The following is a 27,558-nucleotide window of genomic DNA, read 5'->3' as shown; positions in this document are numbered from 1 at the left end:
AAGCTCTTCAAGGAGCGATTCGAACTCTTCATGCAAGCCAATGAAAAACAGGGCGCCTCGGACGAAACAAAGATTGCCATGCTCCTCACTACCGCAGGTCAACACGCCATCGATGTATACAACTCCTTGGTGTTCGCGGAAGGCGAGAACAAATCTAAATATGACACGGTCCTCCTCAAGCTCGGCCAGCACTTCAACGTTGAGGTCAATGAAGGCTTTGAGAGGTATATCTTTCAGCAGCGCCTACAAGGTAAGGATGAGCTCTTTCAGTCCTTCCTGACGCACCTCCGCATACTCGCGCAGTCCTGCGGTTACGGCACCACCTCAGAGTCCATGATCCGGGACCAGATCGTTTTTGGCGTTGCTTCCAGTGGCCTACGCCAGCAGCTTCTAAAAATTAAAGGCCTGACCTTAGCATCTGCAGTTGAAGCCTGTGTCCTGCATGAAAATGCGACCAACCGCTATGCCCAATTTCAGGCGACCGAATCGGCACGGAGGGGTCCCAAGCGATCGAATCGGAAAGCCAGGCCGCCCACGAGGCCGAACGCATCCAGGCAATCGAGTTTCTCCCTGCCCGCGGCCCGGACGAGGGCAGCTGTTTCGCGCGCTTTTTGAGGCCTCCCGCGTTTGTGCGCGCCAAAACCTACGGCAACACTGAGGGACGTGCTGCGCAGGCGCGCCCGACGCAAGACCGAACTGCGCATGCGCAGTGGCGTAACGAACGCCATGACGTCATGACGTGCGGCAACTGTGGAGCTGCACATTTAAAAGGGCAATGTCCTGCAAAAACCCGACAATGCCTACGCTGTGGCAAGAAGGGCCACTACGCTGCCTACTGTCGAGCGGCTCAACCTGTGGATCTTCCACATCTCCGACAACCTCGCAGACACGTGCGGACCATCCAGCCTACACATCACGACATCCAAACCGACGACACAGATGACCAAGACGCCTTCCGGGTTGCGGTCATTGATGTGAACCGGGTCAACACCATCAATCCGGCCGATGAATGGAGTGCCACCCTGACGGTCAACCGATCGCCGATCACTTTCCGCCTGGACACTGGCGCCTCCGCCAACCTCATAGCATGGTCAGCATTCTATGCCATGAAGGTCAGACCACCAATCCAGCCATCCCGGTGCAAGATGGTCGACTACAACGGGAACGTTATCCCGGCCATGGGATCCTGCCAGCTCCAGGTGACACACAAAACACACACGGCCACACTCTCGTTCGAGATATTTGGTTCATCGAAGGACTCCCTGCAGGGCGCACAGGCATGTAAGGCTCTCCACCTTGTGCAACAAATTCTCTCTCTCTCTCCAGACGGCACGTCTGACTTCCCAGATGCAGAGTTCAACGCACAGCTCCAATCGCTCCTCGCCCACAACCAGGAGGCATTCGAAGGCATGGGAACACAGCCATACACCTAACGAATTCGCCTCAAACCGGACACCATCCCGGTCGTTCACGCACCTCGCAGGGTTCCTGCGCCACTTAAAGACCGCCTCAAACTGCAGCTGCAGGATCTCCAGGATCAAGGGGTCCTATCCAGGGTCACGGAGCCCACGCCATGGGTCAGCTCCATGGTGTGTGTCAAGAAGCCCTCTGGCGAGCTCCGCATCTGTATAGACCCCAAAGACCTCAATAATAACATTATGCGGGAACATTATCCCATACCCAAACGGGAGGAGATCACCAGCGAAATGGCCCAACCGAAGATATTCACAAAACTGGATGCTTCTAAAGGATTTTGGCAGATCCAACTGGACCCGTCCAGCCGAAAGCTATGTACCTTCAACACCCCTTTCGGCAGATTCTGCTACAACCGGATACCATTTGGCATCATCTCGGCATCCGAGGTCTTCCACAGAATCATGGAGCAGATGATGGAAGGCATCGAAGGGGTGCGCGTATATGTGGACGATGTCATCATCTGGTCCACCACACCGCAGGAGCACATACATCGTCTCCAACGCGTTTTTGCTCGCATACGGGAAAACGGCCTGCGCCTCAACCGAGCCAAGTGCGCCTTTGGCCAGACCGAATTGAAGTTCCTGGGGGACCATATCTCCCGGTCAGGGGTCCGTCCGGATGCAGACAAGGTGAGCGCCATCACAGCCATGCCGCAGCCGGCTGACAAGAAGGCTGTCCTAAGCTTCCTTGGCATGGTCAACTTCTTAGGGAAATTCATTCCCAACCTTGCTTCCCATACAACGACTCTGCGCCACCTCGTCAAAAAATCTACAGAGTTCCAGTGGCAACACACACACCAGCTGGAATGGGAGGAGCTCAAACGCAAACTCACCACGCAAACTCACCACCAGTGTTGGCGTTCTTCGACACGTCTCGTCCCACCAAAATCTCAACTGATGCCAGCCAATCCGGCATTGGAGCAGTGCTCCAGCAGAGGGATGACACGTCATCATGAGCCCCGGTTGCCTATGTGTCGCGGGCCATGACCCCCACAGAGCAGCGCTACGCGCAAATCGAAATAGTATGCCTGGGCTTGCTAACCGGTTTAGACAAGTTCCACGATTACGTCTATGGTCTTCCACAGTTCACGGTCGAAACTGACCACCGCCAAGGTCCTTGTCAGCATAATAAACAAGGACCTGAACGAGATGACCCCTCGCCTCCAGCGCATCCTACTTAAACTCAGGAGGTACGACTTCCAACTGGTCTACACTCCAGGGAAGGACCTCATCGTGGCGGATGCCCTATCCAGAGCAGTGAGCACGCCGCCAGATGCGGAGGGGTTCGTATGTCAGGTCGAGGCACAGGTGGCCTTGACAGCGGCAAATCTGCTGGCTGACGACTCCAGTCTGGCCCGCATCCGCCAAGAGACAGCAGCCGACCCCCTTTTACAGCGAGTGATGCGCCACATGACGGGAGGATGGCTCAAAGGGCAGTGCCCGCAGTTCTATAATGTACGAGACGACCTAGCCATCATTGATGGGATCCTTCTGAAGCTGGACCGGATTGTGATTCCGCACAGTATGCGCCAGCTGGTGCTCGATCAAATACACGAAGGCCACTTGGGAGTCGAGAAGTGCAGACGGAGGGCCCGAGAGGCGGTATACTGGCCAGGCATCAGTGACGATATTGCCAACATGGTGATCAACTGTACAACCTGCCAAAGGTTTCAGCCGGCGCAACCTCCTGAGACGCTTCTGCCCCATGAGCTGGTGACGTACCCCTGGGTGAAGGTGGGTGTCGACCTATTTCACGTGCTTGGCATGGACTATGTTATCATAGTGGACTACTTCTCCAATTACCCAGAGGTCATACACCTGCACGATCTGACGTCGTCTGCTGTCATCAGGGCCTGCAAAGACACCTTTGCTCGCCACGGCATTCCGATGACTGTCATGTCGGACAACGGGCCCTGTTTTGCCAGCCATGAATGGTCGTCCTTTGCGGCCTCGTATGGCTTCACACACGTGACGTCCAGCCCTCTGCATCCCCAGTCTAATGGAAAGGCGGAGAAGGGCGTTCACATTGCCAAGCGGCTCCTCTGCAAGGCTGCTGCTGGCAGATCGGACTTCTACCTCGCCCTGCTGGCCTATCGCTCGGCCCCACTAGCCACGGGTCTCTCGCCAGCACAGCTGCTGATGGGTCGCGCCCTCAGAACCACTGTGCCTTCCATCCTGGCACCAACAATAGACCATGCTCCGGTACTGCATAGGATGCAACTGCAGCGCGATCGCCAGAAGAGATCGTACGACACAAGGGCAGCTGATCTTCCCTCCCTGGCCCCTGGAGACAACGTCCGCATTCACCTACCAGACGGTGGCTGGTCAGCACCTGCCGAAGTTCTCCGACGCGTGGCTCCCCGCTCGTTCCTGGTACGTATGCCGGATGGATCCGTGCGTAGGCGCAATCGCTGAGCCCTTCGCCTACTTCCACGCTCGCAACGGAACCATACACAGACGCCGTGTCCTCCATTGGTTCCTGATAGCGACTTCGTGGAGCTGCCATATACCATGCCCCTTCTGTCACCGCCCGTGGCCAGGCTCGCACCTCAGCCGGTGGCTCTCGACCTACCCTTGAGGCGGTCCACCCAAATTCGTCGCCCACCTACTAGACTGGACTTATGAGACTGTTCACACGTCAAATTTTAGCAACTACTGTATTGTAACATGTCACTGTTTTATCGTTCCAGGCCTCGTTTGATCGGTCCAAATTTCAACGTTCTTCTTCTTTTGTTATGGTACAACCTCGTTAGCATGTCACACCTGACATCGCCCCTTGTATATAGTTACGCCACATGTACATGCTATAAATATCACGCACACACACCTTTAGCTGCACTCAGGACACATTTATATTTATAACCACGTAGGCACATAATCTTGTAAAAAAGGGGGGATGTCATGATATTCAAACACACATCACAACACACACATCATGATAGACAGACCAACAGACCAATTAGCACACATAACACGACAGCCAATCACAGACAAGAGCAGACACAGTATAAGACAAGAAACACGACACCTCCTGGTCAGTCCATCTGGAGACAGGACAAGGCCAGGACCTCATTAACAAGACACTCACACATTCACCACGTGCTGAATACCAAGTCAGATGTGTAAATAACTAGTTGGAATAAAACTGCGTTGTACCAATCGCAACCGTGTTGGTTCGTCTGTACCTCAGAGCACCCAACACCACAGTTGGTAACATGACCGGTACAGGCTTGGAGGGCCGAAGGGCCTGTTCCTGTGCTGTACTGTTCTTCTTCTTTGTTCAATGTGGTTGACTCTTAACTGCCCTCTGAAATGGCTGGGCAAGCCCCTCAGCTGTATTCACCTTATCCTGGCCAATCAAAGATGGGTAATAAATAGTGCTTTTGCCTACATCCTGAGAATGAATTTAGTTTAGTCAGCTAATGGGCAGAATTTACCGACTGTTCACGCAGGCCAGATATTCCAGTCTCACCGATGGCGCACCGTCGCCTCGGGATTCCTGGTGACGAGGGGTGCACCCAACAGGAAATCCCGTTGACAACGGCAGGACCAGAAGATCCCGCTGGTGGGCTGCCTCTGCTGCTGAAAAACTCACGCCATCTTGCGAAGAAAATTTTGCCCAAATTTTGTATTTTGACATGAAGAACTGCATTGACTTTTAAAAGATTCATTTTGCAAACAAAGGATTATTGCTTCTCAGTCTTTCCAAGGCTCACACGTCATTTAATTTGGCCTTTTTAGTGAGAAAACATGGGATGGAGTGTGAAACGCCACTTGCAACTCAGCAGTCGGACTCCACCCTGTGTTAACTGCCTCTGCGAGCACTGTTTAGACTTCTATTCACAAATTAATTAATATTTGTATAATATCCAACATATCACCATTTAATTTATTTGAAATATTGGCCATGGAGTGTTCATGATAATCGATCAAGTGCCACAAGCTCCGTCAAACTTCAAACAGGTGAATGATCAGACTATTCTCAATGATAGATGTGGAATAATAATCTTTATTAGTGTCACAAGTAGGCTTAAATTAACACTGCAATGAAGTTACTGTGAAAATTCCCTAGCTGCCGCACTACGGCGCCTGTTCAGGTACACGGAGGGAGAATTCATAACTTCTAATTCACCTAACAAGCACGTCTTTCAGGACTTATGGGAGGAAACCAGAGCACCCGGAGGAAACCCACGCACACAGGGAAAACATGCAGACTCCACACAGACAGTGACCCACGCCGGGAATTGAACCTAGGTCCCTGATGCTGTGAAGCAACAGTGCTAACCATTGTGCTACCATGGCGCAATATTGACCAGGGAACATGGGATCTTGGCCTTCATGTCCATTTGGATGGGAAGGCGGTGACCTCATCTCATCCAAAGGACTCTGGTTCTCTGAGAGTGCAGCACAGAAGTGCCTTAAATTATGTGCTCAGCTCTCTGCAGTGGTCCCATGATCATCAGACTTGGAGGTGGGAGTGCTACAATTGAGCCACAATTGGTGGAACCAATCACAACTAATAGGGGCTCACGGTGGTACATATAAATGTAACACCTAGCCTCTGGCATGACTTTCAATTTCTAACCTATACGGAGTCAGCACAGTAGCAGCCGTAATAAAAACAGAAAGTGCAGGGAATACCCTTGCAGGCCTGACAGCATCTGAGGAAAGGGAGAATTAATATTTTGAATCAAATATGAACTTCTTAATTTATGATAATACCACAATGTGTACGGAGGTACACATATATGATTGTTCTTCACAATCTTTCAGAAATGTTCTGAAAAAGACTCATCTTTGACACCAAACATGAACTCACACAGATGCTGCCAGACCTGCTGAGTATTTCCAGTATTTTCTGTTTTAATTTTAGATTTCCAGCATCCGCGTTATTTTTCATTTATTACAGTAGCAGCAATGGCTCAGTGGCCTGAGGTAATGGCAAAAAAATAAACACTCAAGTAATGGATGGGTACTGACTCGGGCATTTCTGTCTGGACTTTTCACTGTACCTCCGTACACACTGTGGTATTATCATAAATTAAGAAGTTCATTTGTGCCAAGTTCCGCACATGGGTACGGCCTCAACTGGGACCTTGGATTCATGTTGCATTATATTCACCACCGCCCCCTCCCCCCCCCCCCCCCCCCCCCCCCACTCCCATCTGGCCTGGGCTTGCGAAATCCTACCAACTGTCCTGGCTCTCTCTCCAGTCGCTCTGTCTGGACCTGTAAAGACTTAATTACCTGCAAAGACTCGCATGGCAGGGGCTGTTTAGCACAGGGCTAAATCGCTGGCTTTGAAAGCAGATCAAGGCAGGCCAGCAGCATGGTTCAATTCCCATAACAGCCTCCCCGAATAGGCGCCAGAATGTGGCGACTAGGGGCTTTTCACAGTAACTTCATTGAAGCCTACTTGTGACAATAAGCGATTTTCATTTTCATTTCATTTCATTCAAAGTATCATCTTGCATCATTGACTTTGTCTATATATGTGTTTCTGGAATGCACCTCTTCATTCACCTGAGGAAGGAGCTGTGCTCTGAAAGCTAGTGATTCGAAACAAACCTGTTGGACTTTAACCTGTTGTAAGACTTCTTAAATGTAAGAACTGCAAGGGTTAATGAAATGTCTAGATCAGCCACTAGAGGGAGCTAGAGTACAAATACATAGGACATTGATGCTAAGCCTTGTGGGAGGAGCAGTGAAGGAGTTAGCTAGAGTACAGACTGAAGGAAAGATAGTGTGAGTAAGAGCAAATCATAGTTTATAATGGTGTAGAGATTAGTTGTAGGTGAGTGTAGATTATATGTTAATTATCAACTGTGTATTATTTAGGAGTACATGTCGAATCCAAATTAGTAATGTTAATAAATTTATAGCTTTGTTCAAGTTAAAGCTATTTTGGGGTCTTTGTGAACACTACACCAACCATCCTGAATTTAGCAACACAAAGAGCACCACATGTGACAATAAATCAAATTCAAATCAAATGATGCCCTGCACAGATGTACACTCTGCTGAGGCTCACATATAAAGAAAAGGAAACTGGACGAGATACAGGGGAGAAAGTTGAAATGGAAACTATTCTTTTCTTTTCACAGAGTTAAAATTTAATTTACATAATTTAATAATGGTTTCAGTGCCTCGCATTCGGCTGTTGATATTAATGAATGCCAACACAGCCACAGGAATTACCCACGACCCTTAGAGCAAGTTGTACTCGGTCACCTCCACAAGAGTCCCAGTTAAGCAACTCAGTGCGAATTCCTACTTGAATTTGTTGTTAAAAATAGTCTTGTTGGTTATATGAAAATAGACATTTTCCTACCAAAACATACAGAGTTGTAGAGCTTCCTTGACAAGGATTACTATGGAAAGTAGCTGCTGCAAATGGAAACAGAAAGCAGGTAGAAACCACAACATTTGCCTCCCAGCAATGACCAAGGACATATCTAGATGAAGGGCATTTTAATAAATCGGTATACATTATATCCAACTTACCCTCTTCAGCATTTTTATTATTTTCTCCATTTTTTGTATTTCCACTTACCCTTTTATTGCCTATTATTTTTTCTCTATAAGGTATTTAGTTTTAGTTTTATTACTCCCCCCTTCCCACCCCTCACTGTCTGCAATTTATTTTTTCTCCCCATTAGTTGTGAAGATCTCAGGAGCAAAATGGAGGGTGTCAACAGGGAGCTTTGAAAGAAGAGTAAAACTATAAATGCATATAAAATTACCTAGTATAGCATTGTTTAAACAATTCATATGAAATCCAAATTAATTTGCATTGTAATTATGTAATGCAGTGACAATGGAATGGGGTGGGGTGAATCTCGAGTCAGTTGTCAATGTGAATTTGCCTAAATTTCTTCTATATCTTAAATGGTGTCAGTGGATTTGAGGAGTTTGCCAGAATGCAGTGCTTCCCTTTCTCTAGTCAGGATAACAATATTTTCCATGCTGCATTCTCCCTCTTGTGGGGCCTCCTAACAAGACATTCTCCTATATTCGGCTGCAAAAGACAATCTCTATAGCCGGGTCTTCTCCATAATTATCATCAGTGCTGGAGCCATGATCAGCCAGAAGTTCTTGGGAGTCAGCATCCAGCTCAGAAGTCGGCTAGGAAGCACAGGGAACTGAGCATGGCGGAGGCTCACTTAGTGTCTGGTCTGTTTATGTAATCACAGTAACACAAGAGCGGTGAAACCCAGGAATGCAAAGGCAGACGACGTCTTCATCATAGAATTTACAGTGCAGGAGGCCATTCGGCCCATCGAGTCTGCACCGGCTCTTGGAAAGAGCACCCCACCCAATGTCAACACCTCCACCCTATCCCCACAACCCAGTAACCCCACCCAACACTAAGGGCAATTTTGGACACTAAGGGCAATTTATCATGGCCAATCCACCTAACCTGCACATCTTTGGACTGTGGGAGGAAACCGGAGCACCCGGAGGAAACCCACACACACACGGGGAGGATGTGCTGACTCCGCACAGACAGTGACCCAAGCCGGAATCGAACCTGGGACCCTGGAGCTGTGAAGCAATTGTGCTATTCACAATGCTACCGTGCTGCCCAGTCTTGCACTGGCTTGTTTTGCCTTCATGGCTTTCTCATCGTGGTAGCTGGCAGCCTGGCTCACAGTCCTTGGAGATGAGGCTATGTGATCCAATCATCGGGTTCATCAACAGCAAATCTTGAAGAATGATGTTCTTCTTTGACACTTGCTGATGATATCAATAAGTGAAGATTTCAACTCAAAAAGCTTGGGCAGGTCTTCCGGTGACGGCGGGCGGGAGGCAGCCGCACACTGGAGGGCTCCCGCTTGGGAATTGGAATTTCGGAGTTTTAACGCCCGGTCCCGGGGGCAACGGAGGCTGAAAAGGCTGTAAGAAGGCACAGGGAGGAGAAATGTCCAAGTTTAGGAGAAAAACGGCCGTGAAAAAGGGGGTCAACGGATGTCCGCCGGGGAGTAAAAAAGTCAGCGCAGGAACTGTAAGGAAAGCGGAGGCTGGAGCGCCAGGGGAGGCCGCATCGCTCACAGCAGAAGAAATTACCAAGGTGGTGGCTGTGGAACTTGAAAAACAGTTCACAAAACACATGGAAGCGATGAAGGAGGAGCTGGGGGCGGTATTGAAAGTACTGGTGGAGGAGGCGATTGCCCCGGTGAGGGCGGCGGTATCAAGCGCAGCGGCGGAGGTGCAGGAGCAAGATGAGACACTGAAGGAAGTGGAAGAGACATTATCGCAGCACAGTGATCAACTCACCTCGATGGGGAAGGAGTTGTGGAGGGTCTGCAAGCCAAAATGGAAGACCTGGAAAACAGATCCAGGCGACAGAATCTGAGGATTGTGGGTCTGCCCGAAGGGGTGGAAGGCCCGAGGCCGACAGACTATTTTGCCACGATGTCGGCGAAGCTATTGGGGGAGGAGGACGATCCGTCCCAATATGAACTGGATCGGGCTCATCGGTTGTGGAGGCCCCTACCAAAGGTGAGTGAGTCGCCAATAGTAACTGTGTGTTTCCGTAGGTATAGCGTGAAGGAGAACATTCTGTGCTGGGCAAAGCAGAAGCGGGTGGTGCAGTGAGCTGGAGCTGGTATACACATATACCAGGACTTTACGGTGGAGCTGGCGAGGAGGCGGGCTTGCCTTCAGCTGGGTGAAGAAGGCACAGTACATCAGCAAGATGCAGTGCGGCATAGTATATCCAGCTAAGTTGAGGGTGATCTACAAATCCAAGGACTTTTATTTTGGGGCGGCGGAAGCAGCGGAGGAGTTGCGAAGGCAGAAGGACTGTGCAGAATTGAGAAATGGTCATGTACCGATGTAGTCTAATGTAATTTTATTTTTTCACCGCACGTTGGTGTATTTACTATATGAGTCGATGCTGTATATATTTGGACAAGGGAAGAGATGGGACTTTCATTTGAAATGATGGTTCTTTGGGGCTTGGATGTGGATGCGGGGGTTGTGTGCTAAAGGATTTCTTGGTTTTCCTGGGACTGGGCAAGGGGGAAGGAGACCCGGGCTGGGGCCTCCATGCTGGCCAGTTTAAGCTGGCCAGTGAATGGGAGTGAGGTGGGGGAGCGGCTGCGGCCATCGGAGCCTGGTAGAACAGGTTTCGGTGAGTCTAGCCGGGGTGAAAAGTTGGGGGAAGGAACCGAGGTTGGGGGGGGGGGAGTTTACAAGAGGAAGTGGACGGGAGGAGTCTGGGATGTCGACAACTCATGGGTGTCATTCACAGTACTCTTTCAGGGATTGTATGGCATTGAATATTAGTGGGGGGGAGGTTGGACTGTAGCTGTCAATGGTGACCATAGGCAATTCCTGATTCCTTTGTCTTTTTCCTTTTTTTTTCCACCTTGGGAGGTTTCGTTTTATTTGATGCTTATATTGTCAGGTGGGTTGTTGTTTGGGGGGTGGTGGGAGGATGGGATCGTTGTTGTTGATAAGGGGATTGACATTGTATTCGTTACAGTTTACTGTTTGTTGGTGGGGTGTAAATTCTGAAGAAAATGTGAAAATGGAGAATAAAAATATTTATATAATAAAAAGCTTGGGCAACTGCATCGCAAAAGGGTTACCAATTGTAGCTGTCCACGTTATGGATGGGCACCTGGCATGCTGGCCCCCATCTGTGTTAATGGCCCACAAATATTACATTGCTGAAAGCAAAGCTAGGGGTCGGAATACTTCTCCCCCCCCCATGCCGGGTGGGAGAATCACCGGGGCGCCGCGTGAGTCCCGCCACGCCGCCCCGGCACGCGATTCTCCCACCTCCCCCCCAAACTGGCGCGGCGAGAATCATGGCTGGCCGCTGGGAGAATCGCCGCTCGCCATTTGTAACGGCGTACGGCGATTCTCCGGCCCCGATGGGCCGAGCGGCCTGCCCAACACGACAGGTTCCCGCCGGCGCCGGTCAGACCTGATCGCTGCCGGCGGGAACAGCGCGGGAACGCTGGGGGGCCGGCCTGTGGTTGGGGGGGGGGGGGGAGCGAAGAGGGGAGTTCCTGCACCTGGGGGGGGGGGGTACAAAAGAGGTCTGGCACACGATCGGTGCCTACCGATCGGCGGGCCGGCCTCTCTGAAGGAGGACCTCCTTTCCTCCGCCGCCCCACAAGATCCATCCGACATCTTCTTGCGGCGTGGCCGCGGGGAGGACGCCAACTGCGCATGCGCGGGTTGGCGCCAGTCAACCTGCGCATGCGTGGGTGACGTCATTTACGTGGCGCCGCTTTTATGTGGCGCCATGGCCCGGCACGCGTAAATGACGCGGCGCCGCTCCTAGCCCCCCGGGGGCGGGAGAATAGGGGGCTGGGAACGGCTTCCGATGCCAGAGTGAAACACTCCGGTTTTCACTCCGGCGTCGGGACTTAGTCACCCGATGGGAGAATTGCTCCCCATATCTCCAAAATGTGGCACGATACTGGTATTAGTTCCAAGGTTTCCTGGTTGTAAATGGAAGGGAGCACAAAATGATCAACAAAATAGCAATAAAAAAAACAGTGGGGCACAATGAGTAATTATTTTCTACACGATAGATGGAACAATCACTTGATACAAATCCACAAAGCTCTTTAAGTGAAAGATGGTCCTGTGGTTTACTGACTTTCTTTATTTGTGATCATGTGCAGATTAATGAACCAAGGGAGAATATAGGCTTCTCCAACAATGGTCTAGCAATCAGCTGGCAAGTACAAAACTTTCAGTTTGTGGTAAAGAAAACCTACAAGTTTTGAAGTAGACAGGTGTGTTTTGCTTTTACCTCACTAGAATATTTAAGTCTGAATTCTGCAATTAGTTGATTTGATTTGTGAGTTCCTCTCTTCACCAAACTAACTCACTGTAAGGTATAGGTCAATTTTCTCTCAGGAGATTACGGCAGGGCCTTTATTTTGCCTGGGCCCATAGGGTGACACTAGGCATGGTGCACCAGAGGGTTAAATGAGCCTTAGATCTCAAACCACAAACTGAATTGGTAAAGGAGCACCCCAACTGTTACATATGGGATTAAGGCCACATTGTAACCTCATATTAATTTCCCAAATCTTCCATGATCTCAATCAAACACACACACACACCACCCTCCTAATTAGGCCCTGATGTCAATTGCTTTTAATGAAGGAAAATTGCACATTGCCGGAACCTTGTAAATTACTGGCCCCAAGTGAACCTATAAACTTTCACCATCAACAGAAATTAACTTGCAGTTGATGTCAGCCAAAATCATTTCCCTTTTCTGAACACTTTGAGTTGTGGTGTTTGAAGTAAATTGGACACCATCAAAACACTTTTACAATAGGGAAACAGACTTTTCTTATTCGTTGGCTCATCATCTTATTCGGTGGCTTATCATCTTAGTAGAAAGATAAAATTGCAAGAGTCAATCATTGTTTATTGTATTTTCAATTCAACCAGTTCCATTTTGTTTTCAGTTACACAGCAGTTGGTAACAGAGCTGAAGTTTAATGGCCACTTTCACTGTTACCACTTACAGGCATTCAAATTGAAAAGCTAAGGAGACGTTTCCTCTCAAACATGAACAATTTAAGGATTTAAGATTTGTAGATCCCTTTCCATCACATAGTCAAAACTTGAATAAACTACTTTTAAAGAACTTTCCAGTTAACACAGGTTACTCCATTAAAAAGCATTCCTGATATTTGGAACTTGGATATGCATGCATTGAACCCTGTTTATGGGTGGCACGACAGTTAGCACTGCTGCCTCACAATACCAGAAACCTGGGTTCAATTCCAGCCTTGGGTGACTGTGTGGAATTTGCACATTCTCCCCGTGTCTGCGGGGGTTTCCTCCGGGTTCCTCCTGCAATCCAAAGATGTGCAAGTTAGGTGGATTGGCCATTATCAATGCACAGGGTTACGGGGATAGGGGAGTGGGCCTAGGTAGTGGTCTTTCGGAGGGTAGGTGTAGACTCGATGGGCTGAATGGCCTCCTTCCCCTCTGCAGGGATTCTTTGTTTAAGGACATGGAAGCAATGATCCAAGCTTTTGGCTTTAGCATGGGCCATGAGAACTTTGCTCACTGGCAGGGCAACCAAGATGTACGGAAAGATGTGGGAAGCCTGTGCCCAAATTTTCAACAGGAGCTCAAGGTGAGCAAAGATTTTATTTCCAGGCATTGAAGAAAAAAAGTAATTCATGATGCTTCTCAGAAGCATTTCTCTCCTTCATCCCTAGTAGAGGGACGAAAGGCAAATATACTAGGTTCATCTCAGTAAAATGTCCAATTGTTATAGTTAAAACCTGTGCTGTGTATTGCATCCTCTTTGCTGAAGGCCTTAAAATAAAAACTCGAAGTTGTGAGCTAAGCAGAGAATGTCTCTAGACTGCCCTTGTTTTCTTCATTCTGGCTTAGTGACAGCCTAACTGGCACCAGTACAAAACACACTTAAAAAAAATAAACTGTGGTTAACACATACAGCCTACTGTTCCTTGAAATGCTAACTGGAAGAAGCTGAATTGAGCAGATCTCCGCACGTATATTTCTGCAGCATTGTACTGCGCTCCATTTTCCTGGACTGGGGACTGGTAGTGTGATCATGGATTGATTCCATTACCCAGGCCACTGATAAATGCTGCTCTTACTTAATAAAGACAGCAGTACAATGAGTTCATCACATGAACATGCAGTGTCAGAAAGTGAACTCTAAAACCTATCTCGTAAAAACAAAAGGGAATACTTTACCCAAGAACATTTTTCAGTTGGGGGATTAAACTTTTACTTAACAGCCAATGTCTGCATGAAGGCTGTTCTCCCAGACCCACGCTGACAAACAACATTGAAGGCACACCAAAGAGAAATAGAACAAGTGATTTTACAACAGTTGGCTGTTTTACAAATTGTATTTTAAAAACAATCCCAGCTCCTTTGCTTTTCTGAATTATTAGGAACTCTGTATGGCTAGGTCAGTCAATGTGTCACACTCAAAGTTAACAGGAGTGCCTCGTATATATCTGTGAAATAGTGCCACGACTGGGATCGCTCAGTCCCCAGTTGGCAAGTTACAGCCAGGTGCTCACTGCTGTAGTTTCTACTGATTGATTTCTAATTCCTCATTCAGTTTTTTTTTTGCCGCAACAGCCATCAGGTCACAGGCTTTCTTGTGTTTCGACCAGTGCTTCACCTGGCACTCCCTAGAAAAAAAAATTAAGCAATGAGCACAGTAATAATGGTCAACTCATTTTTGGTTTGGTTAGCTCTAAAACTGAATGGACAGGATTTCCTCCGGGATCCCGGCTGGCCCCGAACGGAACACAATTTTACGGTGGGACGGGCAGGGCCTTGGACGGGAAGCCTGCCCTTGCCCTAATCCTGGGTCGAAAGCGGCATTGGATAACTCAGGGTGGGAAATAGAGAAATTCACCATCCTCTATTTAAGGTGGGAATGTGTGTGTGTGTTGGGGGGAGGGACATCCATCAGAAGTGCCTTTCTGGCAGGAGGGCATCAGTTCCTGAAGGACTGGATACATCTAGACCTCCCTCCCCCACTTGCCTATTCTGATAGCCCAATTACCCACCTCACAACCCGCCCTGGTATCCCCTACCCTCTGTTCCCTGGGATCACTGCCACTTTCCTTCACACAGCTCCCCGCACTTAGTCTAAGATGGGTCGCTGCAGTGCCTCTTCCATCGTCTGCAACACTGTGCCTGGATGGGCTGGTAACCTGTTGGCCAATTTGATTGGCTGTGGGACTTAATTCCAAGTGCAGACCGAGTCCCGCATGCTGCTGGATAACGCTCATAAAGCAGTGGCTGGGAATTACCGTCTGATTATGCCAGTGGGCAATTCCGGCCCCACGCCGTAGCATGGATTTCCCGGCGATGAGGGGTGCCGTCAACGGGAAATCCTGTTGGAAAAGCCGGGACGGGTAGATCACGTTGGCAGGCTGCCTTCCCCGCTGAAAAACATGTGGCGAGGTGGTCGGTAAATTCCACCAAGTGTAAAATGGCAGTGGGCCTGTTGGAGTCCTGCATCCCCGCTGAGCTCGACCGTCCAAAAGATTCAGGCCCAAATATGTGGACATGATGGCAGTTAAAGATTCTGAATATTCATCATTTACACTGCCTCCCACCCCCTCCAAAATTCACTTACCACCTCATGCGGCCCTACAATGCGCCCTCCGCCTCCCCACTCGCCCTCCATCTCACGTTGCCCTCCCACTTGCCCTCTGCCTCACTCCCACGTGCCCTCCACCTCACGCTGCCATCCCAGTCGTCCTCCCCCTCACACCGCCCTCCCACTCTCCCTCTGCCTCAAGCTGTCCTCCCACTCACGCTACCCTCCCACGCGCACTCTGTCTCACGCGCACTCCGATTCACACTCCTCCTCACGCCGACCTCCCACCGCTCTCCCCATCACACTGCTATACCAAACACCACCTCCCATTGCCCTCCCAACCATTCAAGCTCCACTTCTGTGGGATGGAGTCAGGCTCACCGACTCTGGGCGCATTTCAGAGGTGGCCACATGAGCTGCTGGGTGCAGAGGTGGGCTGGTTAAATGACCCACCTTGGTTTACTCGTACTCCATCCCAGTTGCTTTCTTAAACATTAGGGGCAGAATTTCCCACTTTATATGATGTGCAGTGGCAGATGGTTTGGCAACAGCCGGATATAGTCATACTCACAGAACCATACCTTACAGACAATGTCCCAGAGACCACATTCACCATTCCTGGGTTTGTCCTGTTTCACCGGAAGGACAGACCCAGCAGAGGTGACGGCACAGTAGTATACAATCGGGAGGGAGTTGCTTAGGGAGTCCTCGACATCGACTCTGGACCCCATGAAATCTCACGGCTTCAGGTTAAACATGGGCAAGGAAACCTCCTGCTGATTACCACGTACTGGCTATCAGCAGCTGAATAATCAGTACTCCTCCATGTTCAGCACCACTTGGAGTAAGCACTGAAGATGGCATGGGGGCAGAATATGCTCTGGGTGGGAGACTTCAATGTCCATCATCAAGAATGGCTTGGAAGCACCACCACAGACAGAGCTGGCTGGGTCCTAAACGACATAGCTGCTAGACTGCAGCAGGTGGTGAGGGAACCAACAAGAGTGAAAAACATACTTGACCTCATGCTCACCAATCTGCCTGCTGCAGATGCATCTGTCCATGACAATATCGGTAGAAGTGACCACCGCACAGTCCTTGTGGAGACAAAGTTCTGTCTTCACATTGAGGATACCCTTCATATGTTGTGTGGCAGTACCACCGTGCTAAATGGGATCGACTTCGAACAGGTCTAGCAACTCAAGACTGGGCACCCATGAGGCACTGTGGCCATTAGCAGCAGCAGAATTGTATTTAACCACAATCTGCAACCTCATGGCCTGCCATATCCCCCACTCTACCATTACCACCAAGCCAGGGGATCAACCCTGGTTCAATGAAAAGTGCAAGAGAGCATGCCAGGAGCAATATCAGGCATACCGAAAAACGAGATGCCGACCTGATGAAGCTACAACTCAGGACTACTTGTGTGCCAAAAAGCATAAGCAGCAAGTAATAGACAGAGCTAAACAATTCCACAATGAACACATCAGATCTGAGCTCTGTAGTCCTGCCACATCCAACCGTGAATGGTGGTGGACAATTAAACAACTCACTGAAGGAGGAGGCTCCACAAATATCCCCATCCTCAATGATGGCGGAGCCCAGCACATATGTGCAAAAGACAAGGCTGAGGCATTCGCAACAATCGTCAGCCAGAAGTGCCGAGTGGATGATCTATCTTGGTCTCCTCCGGAGGGCTCCCAGCACCACAGGTGTCAGTCTTCAGCCAACACGATTTACTCCACGTGATAAAAAGAAAAAGATGAAGGCACTAAATACTGCTAAGGCTATGGGCCCTGACAATATCCCGCCAATAATGCTGAAAACTTGTGGTCCAGAACTTGCCGCACCCCTAGACAGCGGTTCCAGTACAGCAACAACACTGGTATCTACCCAGCAATGTGGAAAATTACCCAGGTGTGTCCTGTACACAAGAAACAGGTCAAATCCAACCCAACCAATTACCGCCCTATCAGTCTATTCCCCATCATCATCATCGTGATTGAAAGAGTCATCAACAGTGCTATCAAGTGACACTTACTCAGCAATAACCTGCCCAGGGACACTCAGTTTGAGTTCCGCCAGGTCACTCAGCTCCTGAAGCAAATTACTGCGGATGCTGGAATCTGAAACGCAAGAGAAAATGCTGGAAAATCTCAACAGGTCTGGCAGCATCTTAGGGAGAGAAAAGAGCTAACGTTTCGAGTCCGATGCCTCTTTGTCAAAGCTTTGACAAAGAGTTATTGGACTCAAAACGTTAGCTCTTTTCTCTCCCTACAGATGCTGCCAGACCTGCTGAGATTTTCCAGCATTTTCCCAGCTTCTGACCACATTACAGCCTTGGTTCAACCATGGACAAAAGCGCTGAATGCCAGAGTTGAGGTGAGAGTGACTGGCCTTGACATCAAGGCAGCATTTGACCGAGTATGGCATCAAGGAGCCCTAGATAAACTGGAGTCAATGGGAATCAGGAGGAAAACTCTCCGCTGGTTTGAGTCACACCTGGCACAAAGGAAGATAGTTGTGGTGGTTGGAGGTCAATCATCTCAACTCCAGGACATCACTGCAGTTGTTCCTCAGGGTAGTGTCCTAGGTCCAACCATCTTCAGCTGCTTCATCAATGACCTCCCTTCCATCATACGGTCAGAAGTGGCGATGTTTGCTGATGACTGCGCAATGTTCAGCACCATTCGAAACTCCTCAGATAATGAAGCAGTCCATGTCCAAATGCAGCAAGACCTAGACAATATCCAGGCTTGGGTTGAAAAGTGTCAAGTTATATTCACGCCACACAAGTGCCAGTCACTGACCATCTCCTACAAGAGAGGATCTAACTACCGACCCTTGACATTCAATGGCATTGCCATCGCTGAATCCCCACAATCAACATCCTGGGGGTTACCAGAAACTGAACTGAACTAGCCAAAGGGTCATCTGGACTCGAAACATGAGCTCTTTTCTCTCCCTACAAATGCTGCCAGATCTGCTGAGATTTTCCAGCATTTTCCCTTTTGGTGTCAGATTCCAGCATCTGTAGTAATTTGCTTTTAGCTATATTAATACTGTGGCTACCAAGGCAGGTCAAAGGCTAGGAATCCTACGGCGAGTAACTCACCTCCTGACCCCCCAAAGACTGTCCACCATCTACAAGGGACAAGTCAGGAGTGTAATGGAGATTTCCGGTGGCGGCCATGGAGGAGTAGGTCGCACATTTGATAGCTCCCGCCTGTGACAGACTTTTGGATCTTTTCCCCCCCGGTTCTTTCCGGATTGTATGGGATAAATCGGTGAAGAGTGAGACAGTAAGGAGAAATCCTCCTCCGGTGTATGGAGAATTGGGCCAGAAGTGGCCGTGTGAGAAGACAAAGTCCTATAAGGAAGACGCGAGCAGAGCTGGTAACGTGGGAAAGCAAGGCGGAGAAGCAGGGCTGCGGAGAGATAGCACAGTGGTCGACGGAGCAGCTGATGAAGTTTTTCGAAAATTGCTTCGCCAAGCTGAAGAAGGACACGCTGGACGCTTCGATTGATCAAGTTGTGCAGAATCAAGAGACCAACGGGAGAGCGATCTAGGCGGTGGAGAAAAAGGTGAACGAGCACGAGGAGTACATAACCGTGCTGGAGACCAAGGTGGAGATGATGAACGATCACCAGAAAAGAAGGAGTGTAATGGAATACTCTCCACTTGCCTGGATGAGTGCAGCTCCAACAACACTCAAGAGGCTCAACACCATACAGGACAAAGCAGCCCGCTTGATTGCTCCCCCTTCCACAAACATTCAAAACCTCCACCACTAACGAACAGTGGTACTTCTTCCCCTCTGATTACATGCCTTTCTTTCATCTTCATACAGGCCAAGCTGGCACACAACAGGCACAAAGGATTGGAGACTGGGATGGGGCAGCAGACATCATTACGCTTACTGAGTTTGAGGTGCCCGCAGCTGAGCTTAGATTGGTCTCTCCCAGAAACCTATAGTGGATCACAGCTCCATTGCTTCATTGAATCCTGACATCGGGGACCCACATCATCGCTAAACACCAATCCCGCTTTAGAATGTGTTTCCAATCTACAGACTGCAGATGTCTCCAGTGACCATCACCATTCCACCTGCAGCCTAGTACAGAGACAGCAAGTCCAGGGACAGCGACTGTGCGACAGTCCTGCACACCAAGCTGTGCTTTTTTTTCATCTGGAGCCCATAGCCCTTGCCCCTCACTGCAACTGGATTGTACCATACTCCCATTGATTCCTTCGGCTGCATGCACCCTCTGCACCCCTGGACTGTCTCCTATCTCTGACTATGAGGTCCACATTGTCCCTGGACTGCCTGTAATCTAAGACTTCTTTCCATATCGCTACATGAGTGCCTGTATTCTGCTCCTAACTGCAAGCCACAGACCAAGGAATTTGACTTTCATAGAGTTCAGCATTGCCATGAAGACTACAAACTGCACTGCCCCCTCCCAATCCACCCACTCACTTTCTGAGTCTCTGTGCGACACATCCCTCATGTGCAACACCACCCCACCCCATCCTTTTACGGAGGCTGCACACATCGCATTCTAGTCATAAATGTGGTTTCCCTTTGACCCCCTTGTTCGTCAACATTTCACATACCCTTATCAAGCTCCAGCTTCCCATTTCTCGGTCTACCCTCTGCCTTCCATTTTTCACCGTCCTCCTCCACCTCCTTGCCTCTCTGCCTTCCATCATGTCCCTTTTCCCTCACAGCCCTTGCACAGCTCTCCTTCCTCATTGCCCCCTTGTGTGTGTCATCCCCTTACACTCCAAATGCCGGTGCAGTACTGGCCAGTATCTGAAAATGGAGGGCTGCAGGAGTACCGCAGCACAGTGGTGACCTTGTGGATAGGGTTGGCAAAGAACAGGAGTAGACTAACCCTATAGCCCCAGCAGTGTGGCGTTCATAGCAACAAGAGTACCACAGCACTATGGCAGGTACGTTATGGACGTAGCACTCACCTCAAAGCTACGAGTAAATTGAGGTCTCACATGTGCACGGCAGTCATTTTCAAACCGGTTTGCGACTGACCTAATTTCCCACTGGCTTGATGCAAGATTTTAAGGTGTGAGGAGATTCCAGCGAGCAGCTGATTTAGTGACCATTCGTGAGATGTCAATGAATGCAAATTGCGTTCATGCCATTAGGCAGCACGAAACTGACCTGTCATTAGTCTACCATTGGGAGAATTGCAAACTATTTTTACACCGGTAGGTTTTCGTCTTTTTGCTTGCTGCTAGATTCTCCCTCTTGCGTGCCACAAAACATACCAAGGGAGGGATGGGAGAATTCCGCCCATGGTACTCGAGCCTCCACCCACTCTCCTTGTCCATACATGCAAACTCATGTCCCACACCCACCTCCAATGGCCTTTCATACCCTCCATGCCAATCTGTGCCCTCACCCACGACCAGGGCACCGGTATAGCCTCTATGCCAACAGTGCTAACTCACGCCCCCACCCATTACTCTTTGTCCTTGCACCTTCTGTGCTATGTTAACCAGTATCGACCATGGGCAGACATCAGGAGCGATGCTTTAATAAACTCTTTGAGCTGTCAATCAAACTGTAAACGTATAACCCCACTGTGATGATGATAGGTTGTGATTATGTCAGCAAAACACTATTGAAACTGCTAAAGCAAATTCCTTTCAACTATCTGAGACATCGATAGCAGTTTGTTCAATTTTTAAAGGGTTCACCATTTAAATAACTTAACAGATTGACAGTTCAACAGACCTTATACATTTATGACTTCACTCAAGGTTCGTAACTTTCACACTGCGGGAAGCAGCGGCAATGGGGTCTGCTCGACCTCAGCACTGAAGTTTCTTTTACATCAAACATGTTGTTCCATCAGGGTAGAGGGTGTTTTATTTTGCATATAATATTTACTGTAATTGAATTGGGATGCTTGTCGTCAACTTTGGGCTGTTATAATGGGAGAACAGTACATTTTAAAAACCAGTACCTTCACTTCAGTGGGAACAAATTGACAATAAGGAAAAAAACGGAAATTTGCAGATTACATTAAGTAAACAAAAGTTACAAATGACATTTAGTTTTCAATAGAAAGGGACTTCTGATCAAACTTTCAGTTACTGATTTTCTTATAAGGTAGGCTTTACAAGGATAAGAAAGTCTTGCTTGTTCAGCCATTGAGCCTTTACCCTCTTACCTCTGACAATACCGCTCGACCTGACACCGTGAGCACCGCTTTGCTGCCACTGCTCCACAAAATCCACATTTTGGGCGATCTGGAATCAGATTCTCCATCATATCCAGATTGTAGGTTTCTGTCAATCTGTACAAGGGAATGACCAGCAATGAGAGATAATGCAGTTGACACACATATTCCCGCCCATATATTAACAATTCTCAGATCCTCATTTAAACAGAATCTGAATTGCCACGTAGCTCAATGTTGCAATCTGCTTTAAAGTTACAGCCGCTCCTCCCTGGTTTCTGTGTTTCATAATTTAATATTGATTAACAAGGACAGTTTTTGTCACGTATTGAACATGGCATTTATTTACACATGGCCAACTATGAACAACATAGAATTTCAATCCATAGAAAGTTTTTTATTCCCCAGGTTGGTGCTGTTCAGTGGCTGTAAAGTCAGGAGAAAACAAAGTTTTAATTTCACCCTGGGGCTGATGTGTGAATCCGGTCTAAACTAATGATTTGAAAATCTCCTCATTTTGCTTGGTATCAGAATGTTGTGCAAAATAAACCTTATGCAAACAGCCCAGCTCCGGGTTCGTCATGAGTCCAAGCTCTGTACCATCTTTAATGTGGTCATGTACTGGTTGCTAATTGTTCGGCGCAGGCTTGGAGGGCCAAAGGGCCTGTTCCTGTGCTGTACTTTCCTTTGTTCTTTGTGACACCTTAATGGTTAGTGTGGAAATAGTATTGCCAGACTGCTGCAGTAAGGAGTGCTCTTGAGATGGCATCAAACACATTTTGTTAAGTTAAGGTAAGGGAGCATCACTGTGCATCTAACCTATACTGCATTTGAATTGGGAATGCTTGTTGCCAACTTTGGGTGGGTACAATGGAGAAAAAAACAACTTCAGATAAAAACGGTAGCCTGCAGATTATATTAAAAAGCAATGCAGGAGAAAAAATAGTTCCCTTGTGTGTTGTCTTGTCAACTAGAGGATGACTATGAATGGAGGATAAAAGCAAAGGGTTGCTTCTATCTGCCTTGCTCAGACTTATTTATTATTTGGGAAACAAACCTCTAAAACAGTACTCTACTGATATAAAATAGTATATTTGTTTAGATTTAATTTGTTTTCATGATAAATGGCAATTTTACTTTGGTTCCACTTTTGGTGGCGGCATGTAGGAGGAAGTCGCACGTTGGGTGGCTCCTGCTCGAGGCTTAATTTTTAGAATTTAATGCCCGATCCCAGGGGCAATTTTTTGTTAAATAAGTGCAGGAAGACATAAGGAAGGAGGATGTCCAAAACCCAAAGGAAAGCTGCCGTGAAGAAGGGGGCGAGTGAAGACTCGCCGTTGAGTGCAAGGGTCGGCTCGGCAACTGGAAGGATGGCGGAGGCTGGGTGGGGCTGAAAAAATGGCAGAAAAGATGACCGAGGTGATGGTTGTGGAACTTGAAAAACAGTTTGCAAGGCACACGGAAGTGATGAGGAAGGAGATGATGGCAGCATTGAAGGTGCTTGTGGAGGAGGCGATTGCCCCGGTGAAGGCGGCGGTGTCGAGGACATCGGCTGAGGTGTGGGAGCAGGGTGAGAAACTGAAGGGAGTGGAAGAGGTTTTGTCGCAACACAGTGACTTTGATGGATGAGGAGCTGCAGAGGGTGGTAGAGGCCAACAACGGTCTGCGAGCCAAAGTGGAGGACCTGGAAAACAGATCTAGGCGGCAAAATCTGAGGCCGACGGAGTATTTTGCCAAGATGTTGGCGGAGCTGTTGGGGGAGGGGGGAGATCCCTCTTGGTACGAACTGGATCGGGCTCATTGGGCGTGGCGGCCTATTCCAAAGGCAAATGAGTTGCCAAAAGCAGTGATTATTTGCTTCCGTAGGTGCCGCGTGAAGGGAAGGTCCTGTGTTGGGCAAAGCAGAAGCGGCAGGTGCACTGGCTGGAGCTGGTATATGTATATACCAGGACTTTATTGTGGAATTGGTGAGGAGGCGGGCGGCCTTCGGCCGAGTGAAGACGGCACTGTGTAACAACAGTGTGCGGTTCGGCATAGTGTACCCAGTTAAGTTGAGGATGACCTACTACTCCAAAGACTTTTATTTTGAGACGGTGGAAGCGGCGGAGGCGTTTGTGAAGGCAGAAGGACTGGGGCAGAAGTGAGAAATGGGACTGAGGATGGTCTTGGACTGAGGGTAGGGGGGGGTGGAGGAGTGTATGTAGTTCTATTTTTCACTGCATGTTGTTATATGTGTTAAATGATTTGAAGTTACCTATTTGGACAAGGTACGAGTTAGGATTTTCTTTTGCAATAATGGTTCTTTGGGGTTTGTGTGTTTACAGTGGGGTTGTGTGCTGAGGTTTTTTTTTGTTTTCCTGGGACCGGGCAGGAGGGAGGGGATTGGAGGGGAGTGGGGCCTGGGCAGGGGCGTCCACACTGGCTAGCTCCAGCTGGCCAGTGAACGGGAGTGTCGTGGGAGGAGGAGCTGCGGCCATCAGAACCTGGTAGAACAGGTTTCGATGGGCCTAGGAGGGGTGAAAAGTTGCGTGAGGGGTGTGGTAGTCTGTGTAGAGGTATTACGGTACCTGGTAATGCTGGTACACCATTGGTAGATCTTGTATGTTTCCTATTGGTCTACCTGTATGGTAGCTCCGCCCTGCAAGGTGGGGTATAAGAGCCCGTGCCGCCCCAGTAGCCTTCTTTCTGTACCTGAGCTGCTGGGGGAAACGTTTAGCTTATTAAAGCCGTCAGTTGGACTACAACCTCGCTTTACTGGTCATTGATCGTGCATCAATTTAATAAGCTAGATTTAAAAGGATGGAGCTCCGAATCAAGCCGGAGTGTCTGCAACTCAGCCCACACGCGGCAAACTCAGCAGCAACCTTCAAGCACTGGCTGGCGTGTTTTAACGGATATCTCGGAACGGCAAAAAACACACCCACGGGAGAACAGAAATTGCAAGTCCTGCATTCGAGGGTGAGCTCGGAAATGTACACCCTCATCGAGGACGCGGACGACTTCAATGCAGCAATGGAGCTGCTAAAAGGACATGATATTCGCCTGATAAACCAGGTCTACGCCCGACATCTGCTAACAACGAGGCGACAGATCCCCGGGAATCACTGGAAGAATTCTACCGTGCGCTCCTGGTGTTGGGGAGACACTGCAGCTGCCCGCAGGTTTCGGCGAGCGACCACACAGAACTTTTGATCCGGGACGCTTTCGTGGCAGGTATGCTGTCATAGATTACATAGAACATACAGTGCAGAAGGAGGCCATTCGGCCCATCGAGTCTGCACCGACCCACATTAATCCCTCACTTCCACCCTATCCCCGCAACCCAATAACCCCTCCCAACCCTTATGGACACTACGGGCAATTTTTAGCATGGCCAATCCACCTAACCTGCACGTCTTTGGACTGTGGGAGGAAACCGGAGCACCCGGAGGAAACCCACGCAGACACGGGGAGAACGTGCAGACTCCGCACAGACAGTGACCCAGTGGGGAATCGAACCTGGGACCCTGGCGCTGTGAAGCCACAGTGCTATCCACTTGTGCTACCGTGCTGCCCCTCCTCCCAAATCCGCCAGCGATTGCTGGAAAAAGACACCCTTAGCCTCAAGGAGGCACGGGCCCTTGCAGGCTCCCTGGATGTGGCCTCCCGAAACGCCCGCGCTTACGTTCCCGACCGCGCGGCAGCCCCCTGGGCAGCATGGGACCCTTCCGCAGCCGACCCCGAGACATCTCCCATCCCCTCACAAGCTTGTGCTGCAAGGCGGCCTGGCAACCCCGGTGGGCCCCGCACCCCCGGCAGCGCTGCCCGGCCCGTGCATCCACCTGCAAGGGATGCGGTAAAAAGGGCCATTTCGTGGTAGTATGCCAGTCCCGTGTGGTCGCCGCGGTCTCCGGTGGCGAATGCGGACCGCCACCACAACCCTCTCCACGGTTCCCGTGCGGCCAGCGGGCGCCGCCATCTTCCTCCTCGAGGGCCACGTGCGGCCCCGGGCGCCGCAATCTTGTCCCACGGACGCCACGTGCGATGGATGGGCGCCGCTATTTTGTGCACCTTCAGCCATGTTGGATGGACTCCCAGGACCCCAGCTCGGCTGACCGCACACCGCCCGAAGAGAACACTCAACTGCTGCGTTTAGCCTTGGTGACCCTGGACCAGTTCCTGCCTCGAACACTCACAACTGCTACAACAACAGTACTAATCAACGGGCACGAGACGTCAGGCTTAATCGACTCTGGGAGCATGGAGAGCTTCATACACCCCGACACGGTAAGGCGCTGTTCTCTCCCCGTCAACCCGTTAATCAAAAAATCTCCCTGGCCTCCAGTTCCCACTCAGTAGAGATAAAGGGGTTTTGTGTAGCAAACCGCACAGTCCAGGGATGGGAGTTTAAAAATTACCAGCTCTATGTCCTTCCCCACCTCTGTGCGGCCACACTCTTAGGGTTAGACATCCAGTGCAATCTCAAAAGTCTAACTTTCAAATTCAGCGGCCCTATACCCCCTCTCACTGTCTGCAGCCTCGCGACCCTCAAGGTCGACCCGCCTGCCCTGTTTGCGAACCTTACCCTGGATTGCAAACCCGTCACCACCAGGAGCAGACGGTACAGTGCCCAGGATCGGATCTTTATTAGGTCAGAGGTCCAAAGGCTACTGAGAGAAAGAGTCATTGAAGCTAGCAACAGTCCCTGGAGAGCTCAAGTAGTGGTGGTAAAGACCGGGGAGAAGCATAGGATGGTCATCGACTACAGTCAGACCATCAACAGGTTTACACAGCTGGACGCGTACTCTCTCCCCCGCATATCCGACCTTGTAAACAGGATCACGCATTACAAGGTCTTCTCCACGGTGGATCTTAAGTCCGCCTACCACCAGCTCCCCATCCGCACTAGTGACCGCAAATACACTGCCTTTGAGGAAGATGGGCGGCTCTACCACTGCGTGTTTAGCACCGACCGCCTAGTCATCCTCGGCTATGTAGTGCAAAATAGAGCATACAGGCCCCGACCCGGAACGCATGCGCCCCCTTATGGAGTTCCCCCTCCCTCACTGCTCCAAGGCCCTGAAGCGCTGCCTAGGGTTTTTCTCTTACTATGCCCAGTGGGTCCCTAACTATGCAGACAAGGCACGTCCCCATATCCAATCTACAGTTTTTCCCCTGTCGATAGAGGCCCACCAGGCATTCAGCCGCATCAAAGCAGACATTGCAAAGGACACGATGCACGCCATCGACAAGTCCCTCCCCTTCCAGGTCGAGAGCGACGCGCCTGACGCTCGGGCGGCCACCCTCAACCAAGCGGGCAGACCCGTGGCCTTCTTCTCACGTACCCTCCATGCTTCCAAAATCCGCCACTCCTCAATCAAAAAGGAGGCCCAGGCCATAGTAGAAGCTGTGCGACATTGGAGGCATTACCTGGCCGGCAGGAGATTCACTCTCCTCACTGACCAACGGTCGGTTGTTTTCAATGCACAGCGGGGCAAGATAAAAAACGATAAGATCTTGCAGTGGAGGATCGAACTCTCCACCTACAACTACGAGATCTTGTATCGTCCCGGGAAGCTAAACGAGCCTCCTGATGCCCTGTCCCGCGGCACATGTGCCAATGCACAAGTGGACCGCCACGGAGCCCTCCACGAGGACCTCTGCCACCTCGCTTCTTCCACTTTATCAAGACTCGCAACCTGCCCTACTCCATCGAGGAGGTCAGGACAGCCACCAGGAACTGCCAAATCTGCGCGGAGTGCAAACCGCACTTCTACAGGCCAGAGAAAGCGCACCTGATAA

At 49.7% G+C, this 27,558-nt stretch overlaps 1 protein-coding gene across 3 annotated transcripts in view; it reads right to left on the bottom strand.

The window, feature by feature from the left end:
- Positions 1-12,865: 12,865 nt before the first annotated feature.
- zmynd10 (zinc finger, MYND-type containing 10) overlaps positions 12,866-27,558 on the bottom strand; it is a 113,021-nt gene continuing 98,328 nt past the window's right edge. For all 3 annotated transcript variants that reach the window (XM_072472151.1, XM_072472152.1, XM_072472153.1), the window contains 2 exons: positions 21,769-21,894; positions 12,866-14,644 (listed from right to left, as the gene is read on the bottom strand). In XM_072472151.1, the coding sequence (XP_072328252.1) occupies positions 14,542-14,644; positions 21,769-21,894 (229 nt within the window). In that variant the 3' untranslated portion in view covers positions 12,866-14,541. The remainder of the gene's footprint in view (positions 14,645-21,768; positions 21,895-27,558) is intronic.

Source organism: Scyliorhinus torazame, chromosome 13 (assembly GCF_047496885.1).
Source record: "Scyliorhinus torazame isolate Kashiwa2021f chromosome 13, sScyTor2.1, whole genome shotgun sequence".
NCBI classification, from domain to species: Eukaryota; Metazoa; Chordata; class Chondrichthyes; order Carcharhiniformes; family Scyliorhinidae; genus Scyliorhinus; species Scyliorhinus torazame.
Note: the sequence above shows the minus strand (reverse complement) of the source record. Positions and strands in the feature narration are given on the sequence as shown.